This window comes from Herpailurus yagouaroundi, unplaced genomic scaffold (assembly GCF_014898765.1).
Source record: "Herpailurus yagouaroundi ecotype Mexico unplaced genomic scaffold, PumYag 28, whole genome shotgun sequence".
NCBI lineage: Eukaryota > Metazoa > Chordata > Mammalia > Carnivora > Felidae > Herpailurus > Herpailurus yagouaroundi.
In genome coordinates, this window is record NW_024412376.1 from 42953793 (window position 1) to 42962532 (window position 8740).

General features: G+C 43.1%; 1 protein-coding gene across 7 annotated transcripts in view; it reads left to right on the top strand.

Annotated features, from left to right (window-relative positions):
* The first annotated feature begins 1510 nt into the window (after window positions 1-1510).
* Window positions 1511-8740, top strand: part of SLC10A7 (solute carrier family 10 member 7) — a 252728-nt gene continuing 245498 nt past the window's right edge. For 2 of the 7 annotated variants that reach the window (XM_040472925.1, XM_040472920.1), the window contains exon 1: window positions 1513-1853. In XM_040472925.1, the coding sequence (XP_040328859.1) occupies window positions 1754-1853 (100 nt within the window). In that variant the 5' untranslated portion in view covers window positions 1513-1753. Of the gene's footprint in view, window positions 1854-8740 lie in introns of all 7 variants that reach the window. The other 5 variants (XM_040472889.1, XM_040472896.1, XM_040472932.1 and 2 more) reach the window with 4 other exon arrangements.

The window sequence follows — 8740 nt, forward strand, 5'->3', positions numbered from 1 at the left end:
TTAATGTCATCTGTGTCTCCCTATTAAGTTCTTTTTATCTTGAGTTTCACTTCTTGCCATTCTGCCTGATGTATAATTAGATGACACTCCACGCTGTGTAACCTACAACTGGTAGCATAACTGCAAAAACTGGCTTCGTTTTTGGATAGCAAGTCATGTCATCAGATAGAGCTAAACAAGTAGATGAAATTACAAAATGAGTCTCTTTCAATCTCTGAATAAATTCAGAATCAAAGTCCGGCATCACTGAACAATCCTAGAAGTCTCTTCCAAACCTGAGGTTCCGTAGTTACCCATTTAAGTAAGCATCAGACACCACACTACTTCGAAATGTTAGGTAGTATTTTATTTGGTCATTTATTTAGGTGCATGTTGGGGAGCAGTAGAAGCTCCTGCTGGGTCTAGAAGGAAAAGTCCATCCATGAAACGATCAATGTCACTGGTTGCCAGAACACACCTCAAGGGAGAAACTGGGGGAAGCAGAGAATACAGCACGAGGGCCAATGGAAAAGGTCAGGAGCTCCCCTCAGTTCGGCTCCTCACCATTCTTGCCTTGAGGCCTTTGATCCCCTTCCCACGCGTGTCCTGCTGTTTGGGTGGGCAAGCCCTGAGAGTCAAGCAAGCCCCTGCACTCGCGCACCCTCCAGACTCCCTTGCTCAGACCTCACTTTGCCTCTTAGCTTCGCAGGAAGGGAGCTTGAGCACTCACCAGTGCCCCCCAAGGAAGATCTGGTCCCCAGCGCCCGAGAGGGGACGAACCTTGCAGACCTCCCTCTCCGCTACGGGGGGTGGGGGGGGGGGGCGGTGTGGGCCAGGGGGCTCGGGCCGAGCGTCCCACAGGCGACTGGCCTGGTGGGTCCCGCCCGCCCTCTAGGGATGTCGCGGATGCTGGAAGGCAGGGGTCCTGCAGACTTGGGCGTCGGCTCGACGCGCCCAATTTTCAACCCGTCCTCTGGGCTAAAACTCTCCCAAAGAGGGAGCCGCGTTTCCGACCAGAGCTCGGAGCGCCTCTAACTCCCGGAGCTCCAAGCCAAGAACCTGAAGACTCAGAGTGGCCTCCCCTTCCCCCGGCGCACACGTCAACGCGGCGTCGGGGAAGAGCCGTAATGACCCGAAGAAGCGCACCCCCAAAAAACCACGCCGCACTCCGCCGCCGCAGCTGCTGAATGAGAACTCACGCTAGCCCTTCCCGTAGGCTCATGGCAAAGCAAAAGGAAGTTTCTCCGTGGATGTGTTCCAGGAGAGTAGGAAGCTGTGTCTAAAGGCTTGTCGGAGCGAGACGCTCGATAAGGCTAAGTGGCTGTGAAGCCTAACGTCTCTCCCTGTACCAGTCATTCTTAAGGTTCTGCAGGTCCTGGCGTTAAGCGAGTCTGTCAGCCCTACCGGGCAGCCAGCTTCCCTTATACGATCGCCTACGCTGGCCAACCTGGCCCAAGTGTTCGCTTCAGAGCATTTGCACTTGGGAGCGTCGGCCAGAGCTGCCGTGGTAATATGCGCGTCTATTATGAGGCGCGGGGTAGTGATGGCGGCGCTCAGTGAGACTTTCCTGTCACTGGATACTACTACTCCCAGCCCTCCTCAAAGCCGCCGGAGCAACCCCCAGGTCTTTAGTTTACAAGTGGCAATTTGACTTGCTCTGCTGCATGTCTGGAGGGACCGTGGAAAGTGTGGAGACGCCTCGGGGATTAAGCGATCGTAGCTTAAAAAGAAAAAAAGCCAAACAAATAAACAAAACCCACCCACCCTAACAAACATGAGGCTGCTGGAGAGAATGAGGAAAGAATGGTTCATGATTGGAATAGTGCTGGCGATCGCCGGAGCGAAACTGGAGCCGTCCATAGGGGTGAATGGGGGTAAGTGCTGCACCTCTGAACGCTCCATCGCGATTCTCACTTCAGAACTAATTTTCGAGTCTTGGAAAGGAGGGGAAACCGTAATTGGGAAGTGTCTGCTTCTCTCAAGGGCACTGACCAGCTCAGGGGTGTCCTTTGGCCCATTCTGCTGCTGTTTTAATTTGTCAGCCTTGGAGACTGTAGCTAGGAATGGGGCAAATGAATTTGAACGCAAGTTACCTTTTCCGCGAACAATCTATGAGTATCCTTAGTGTTAGGGAGTGAGGTTACTGAGAATGAAACTTAACTCCTCTTGCCTTCATAGTAGCATCCTATCCCAAGGGACGCTAGGTTGCCAGGAGTTCCTTATCTATCTTGGAGTGGCCACCATTACCTTGTCTATTTCCGGATCCCTCCTCCTTACCGGCCCCATGTTTAAAAAAAAAAAAAAAAGGGGGGGGGGGGGGGGGGGGGTGGGGGGGTGGGGGAAGAAAAAGGGACACCCTTTCATTCTCCGACTCAGACTTCATGGCCCACATGTTGCAGAATGATGATTTGCTGCAATTGCCACCGCTCCAGAAACTCCCAAGCCGACTGACACGTTGCACTTTTTCCTTACAGGACACTACTTCCGTGTGCTGCCCGGACTCAGTTGCTAGTACTCTAACTGATACAGGCAGTGTTAGACTATGTGCAGTGTGTATTTTGGCAAGGAAGTGTAGGCAGGCTAAAATCATACTCAGATCTTTGAATAGTAGGAGCCGTGTAATGTGGGGGTGGGCATTGGTGGAAATATCATTAGTCTTTTATTCTCCTCCCTGCGGTTTCACCCTTACACACTCATGTCTTCTTCATAAACATTAATTGAATTTCTCCAATTCATTGTCTTTTTGACCTTGTCACCTTTCACCTTTATTGACAGTTTTAATACGGTCAGTCATACAACAGGGACAAATAAGGACCGAAGTGAGCACACAATTTTTTAGGAAGTGCTCAGAAGGATATTTGAAGTTATATGTACCTGTTTGTTAAAACATGATGGAAGGGAGTGAAATATCTCTCATTAGAACAGTGGTTCATTCAAGCATCCACCCTCAATTTCTCCATTTAGAAGTAGCTTCAGGGAACATTTTAAAAGGAATTTTTTGAACAAAGACTGTGAGGCCTAAAACTTTTTTGTGTATTTTTTTTCTTTCTATATTCAACTTGGTACAAAATGTGTAGAATATATAACTGAGAATAAAACTGATATTCATCATGGTTTCTCCTTCTGAAGATCTTTGACCTAGCTTCTCCGGGAGTTTTTGGCAAACTTGTGAATGCTGGTATTTCAAGTTCTGTCAAATGAGTACCCTCTGTCCCTGGAACTAGCTGGATAGGCAGAATTCAAGTTAGGGTGTCTTCGTGGTGGTCTGGAATGCACACTTAACTAGCTTCAGTAGCACACTTTCTATTTTATGGTGTTAGATCTATTATTTGCTCATTCTTAAGGTGTAATTACAGGTGATATATTATCTTCAAGGTTTAAGTCTGCAGACGCTAGGTTAGGTAAAATACGTTTTATCTTACATTCCAAGGATGCTGTGAGAAGAAGGGTTATTGAACACGGAATCATTTCCTTAGGGCTTCTTCGAAGTGTGTGCAAGATGGATTCTATAATCTTGTTTGTTCCTTCTGACTCTGCTTCTTGAAGTTTTGGTGTATTATTGTATCTTAGAAATGCTTCCCATTTTTGCCGGTACTTGTGCCATTAATCCAGGATAATTCATTTCTTTAATTAATTGTAAGAGTAGAATGTTAAGGGGTGCCTGGGTGGCTCAGTTGGTTGAGTGTCCCACTCTTGATTTTGGCTCAGGTCATGGTCTCACCAGTTGGTGAGCCTTGTGTGGAGCTCTGGGCTGAGAGCTGTCGGTGCAGAGCCTGCTTGGGATTCTGTCTCCCTCTCTCTCTGTCCCTTCCCTCCTCCCCCCTCCCCCCTCCCCTTTCAAAATTAAAAAAATAAACATAAAAAAAAGAGTAGAATGTTAAGAACTAAAAGGAACCTTTAAGTATTTTAAACTAACATGCTACTTTTACAGTTGATGAAGATACTGAGGCCTGAGGTCAGTGCTCAAGGAAGAGGCACTGGACATCAGGGCTCTCCCTTTATTTCATACTAGTTGCAAAATCCATACACATTTTCTTGGCAAAAAATAATTTAAAGCGAATAACTATTGTAAAGAAGGGTTCTATGCAATAAAGATACTTTCCATGCCTTAAGTTTTAGCCTAAAAACGCAGAGCAGAATCAGCAAATATGAAATAACAGTGTACTCAGATGATTTGATAACTGTCCATGTATAAAAGTTACTTTTTCCAAAAAAGTAAAACAAATGATTGCTTAGGATTTCTTTCTTTCTTTCTTTTTTTAAATTTTATTTTAGAGAGACAACGTGAGCAGGGGAGAGGGGCCAAGGGAGAGAGAGAGAGAATCTTAAGCAGGTTCCATGTTCAGTGGGGAGCCCGAAGTGGGGCTAGATTCCACAATCCTGGGATCATGACCTGAAGCCAAATCAAGAGTCAGACACTCAACTGACGGAGCCACCCAGGCCTCTTGGGATTTCTTATATAGGCTATCAGGCTAAGTTCTTGATAATTCTGTTGAGCTTTTAATTGACCTTCCCACCTGTGAAACCTCTTAAATAAAAATAAACCTCCAAATAGTACCAAATAACATTTTCGCTTCACAAGTTAAAACAACAAAAATCTAGGAACAAGGAGAGGAATGGTTGCTGAAAATGTTTCTATTGCATCTTGCTCTTTGGAATGGTCTAAAATGCCTCTTTGTACTTGTAATTTTTAGTCAAAGCTTCCATTTATGTGCTGTGTACACTTGGGGATGTGATTTTTATTTAAAAAAAAATTTTTTTTACATTTATATATTTATTTTTGAGAGACAGAGAACAAGCGGGGGATGGGCAGAGAGAGAGAGGAGACACAGAATCCGAAGCAGGCTCCAGGCTCTGAGCTGTCAGCACAGAGACTTTCGCAGGGCTCGAACTTACAAACCGCGAGATCATGACCTGAGCCAAAGTCGGAAGCTCAACTGACTGAGCCACCCAGGCGCCCCAGGGATGTGATTTTTAGTGCTTTCATACTGACTGAACAGTTTTTTTTTTTTTAAGTTTATTTATTTTGAGACAGAGACAGCACGAATCAGGGAGGGGCAGCAAGAGAGAGAGAGAAGGTGAGGGAGACAGAATCCCAAGCAGGCTCCACATCGTCAGCACAGAGCCCAGTGCAGGGCTCCAACCCACGAAGCCCTGAGATCATGACCTGAGCCGACACCAAGAGTTGGATGCTTAACTGACTGAGCCACCCAGGCGCCCCTGAACAATTTTCAGTAGAACGGTTTTCTAGATATTCTTTTAAATAGGAAAAGTTTTGGTAGTCTTAAACTTAAGATGTTTGCTTCATCTTTACCTGGATCAATACTTTAACGACTATACTCTTTATATGTAAATGCAAGATTTCTACGCTTAACATTTCATACCTGTGTTCTGACCTCCCTTTGAAAACAATCTGTATAGCCAATAGGTGAGTTGTATATTGCAGGAAATTTATAGGTAATGGAAACCCTAAAATTAGAGACATTGAATGACTTTCCAAATGAGAAAAAGTATAACATGTAGTAGCCTCGAAAATTTAATTCTTAGTTCACTATTCTTTTTACTCAGATACATTTCATTTTTATTTTATTAAAAAATTTTTTTTGTTAACATTTATTCATCTTTGAGAGACAGAGAGAGACAGAGCATGAGCAGGGACGGGGCAGAGAGAGGGAGACACAGAATCCAAAGCAGGCTCCAGGCTCTGAGCTGTCAGCACAGAGCCTGATGCGGGGCTTGAACTCACCAACCCGTGAGATCATGACCTGAGCTGAAGTTGGATGCTCAACTGACTGAGCCACCCAGGCGCCCCTTCATTTTTAAATATGTAGAAGAAAGTTGAAAATAAAGAGCCAGGGTAAATGTAAATGTGCAGATTTTGAGGTGCTGATAATCTGTTCCAGTGCAACCCAGGGAAGTGCTGAGCTATGCACACCTTTGAGTTGACCAGAGTAACACTGTGCTATTCATTCTCGGGAAGAGAAAGGTTTACTTCTTTGGAAGTACAGAGTAAGTTTCTCAGTTCTACTTGCATCTTAATTTAGATTATTGACATTAATAAGACATAAATCCTAAAAGGAAACTGCTTCGTTTTTCCATTAAAAAACGTAAGCAGAAACATGTTAAAGCTTAAGTGTGTTAGCATGAATATCTTAGATTATAGGTTTATAAATGAAATGTACTTGGTGATGGGTAGATTGTATAAAATGGTAATAGTTCCTTGCATTCTTAAGCATTCCAAATCATTTTCTTTTATCTCTCCCCCCCCCCTTTAAAAGCATGGATTTGAGGAGCCCCAAAATTACCTTGTTTTTCTGGGTAATTTTTCTCCTGATTTTGCTCTCCTATCCTATTTTTACTGATCAACATTTTTTTTCTTTTATTTAAAGGAAAAGTTAAAACTTGTATTTCTACTTTGAACTTTATAGCCACCTGAAGATCCAGGTCTTATTCAGATCTATTTTGGTGACTTGGAGGATGTAATCATTGTCTTGGAGAGGTGCCAAATCTCTTTTTTTTTCATATCTCATTTTTATATGTAGTCTCAACTCTCACCTCTGTGCAAATATTTACCAAATGTTTATTTCAGCCCTGTGTGACTTCTAGGTTTCCATTCCCAATTTGGGCAATTTGATAGTTGATCACATCTCAAAGGGGCTTTAGGTCTCTCCAAATCATAATTAATTCCTTCTTCCCTTTTAAAACATACATTGTAGGGGCGCCTGGGTGGCTCAGGTAATGATCTCATGGTTTGTGAGTTCAAGCCCCGCGTCGGGCTCTGTGCTGACAGCTCAGAGCCTGGAACCTGCTTCTGATTCTGTGTCTCCCTCCCTCTCTGTCCCTCCCCCACTCATGCTCTGTCTCTCTCTGTCTCAGAAATAAATAAACATTAAAAAAAATTAAAAAAAAATAAATAAAATAAAACGTACATTGTAGGAAGCCATGAAATGTCCTCACCATGTTCTTCCATGGCTTAAAGTTGTTTAGATGTGCATCTAATATAAAAGACAATGTACCCCATCTCTAAGCTTTAAAACATTAAAAGCCTGGAATCATGCCAAGTAGTTCATAGTTATCGTGTGTATTTATGTATGTATGCATGGAATGTGGGAAGGGTTAGCTTCTTAAAACATATAATTGTTGGCCAACTAAAGCAGATGCTGTAGCTGCCCCAAAGAAACATGCAATCTAAATAAATGCCATGTGCTTGCTGTGAAGATACATCTTTGGCCACATTCCCTGGCTCTACCTTACAACCACATTGCTAATTTTAACCCATCCTTTATAGAAATTTTGGGGTACTGCTGTGGGCAGAGGTGTACTTGATAAGAATAGGGTCTCATAAAAAGCAGGGAATTGGAGGAAAATAAAAATGAGTTCAAAGAAACAAATGAACAAACAAGGTATTTAAAATTCTTGGAAGACGTTTACTTCCAAAACAAGCTGGATTCCTTGACTTTAAAATCTGTTCCTGAATCATCTTCCTCAGTTGTAGAGGGAATATTATTTCTAAGTGTGAGCTGCAGAGACAGATTCACTCACAAGTATAAAAAATGCACCTCTTTTTAAGTTTTGGAGCACTTTTACTGCCCTGAAATGTAATGCCTTTTGCTCTTGCCTTCTTCCTTTTGCTCCCTTTTCTCAGATCTCAACAAAATAATTTGTGTAAATAGCACGTATATATAAGAATTTGTTGCCATGTTTGAGGAGATCTTTGTTTCTTTTTGTTCACTGAGATACTACAAATGCCTAAAATATAGTAGATGCTTAGTAAGCATTTGTTGACTGAATGCTGATTTTTCCCGAGCTTGGTCTTACTTATTGAGCAGTATCTGTGGGTATGGTGGAGGGCTACAGGGAATGGAAGAGCCATGAATGTGGTCCTGTTATTTTGCTTAAGGGAGTGTATTAGTTTTCTGTGCTGCCACACCAGAAACACAAACTGGGTGGCTTCCAATAACAGAAATTTATTTTCCAGAAATTATTCTAGAGGCTAGAATTCTGAAGCTAAGGGCCACGCTCCCACTGAAGGTCTAGGGAAGAATCCTTCCTGGCTTCTGGCTTGGGCTGGTTGCCAATTGTCTTTGGTGTTTCTTGGCTTATGGTAATACAATTCCAGGCTTTGCCTCAGTCTACACATGGCCATCTTTCTGTGTCTTCATACTTACCTATACTTGTAAGAATACCAGTCATTGGATTAGGTCCACCTTAATCCAGTAAGACCCCATCTTGATTTGATTGCATCTGCAAAGAACCAATTTCCAAATAAGGTCACATTCGTCAGTTCTGGGGGGACATGGATTTTGGAGGACACTATTCAGCTCAGCACTAGAGGGCTGAATAGAATGCCAAATATGAGATGATCAGATTTTGAAATGTTGGCATATGCCAGTGTTTCTCAACCTCAGCACTATTGACATTTTGGACATGGTAATTCTTTGGTGTTGGGAGGGCTGTCCTGTCTGTGCTTTCCAGGTTGTTTAGCAGAATTCCTGATCTCTGTCTACTAGATGCCAGTAACACCCCCCCACTTGCTGAATTATAACAACAAAAAAGAGTTTCCAAACATTGCCAAATGTCTATGGGAGGCAAAATTGCTCCTGCTGGAGAACCACTGGTATATAAGTACAAAATGGCATTTTCTTAGAACGACATCTTTTAAAAGCATGTTGTTCTTATGGTGCTGGGAGAACTGGACAGAAGCATGCAGAAGATTGAAACTAGACCACTTTCTCACACCATTCACAAAAATAAACTCAAA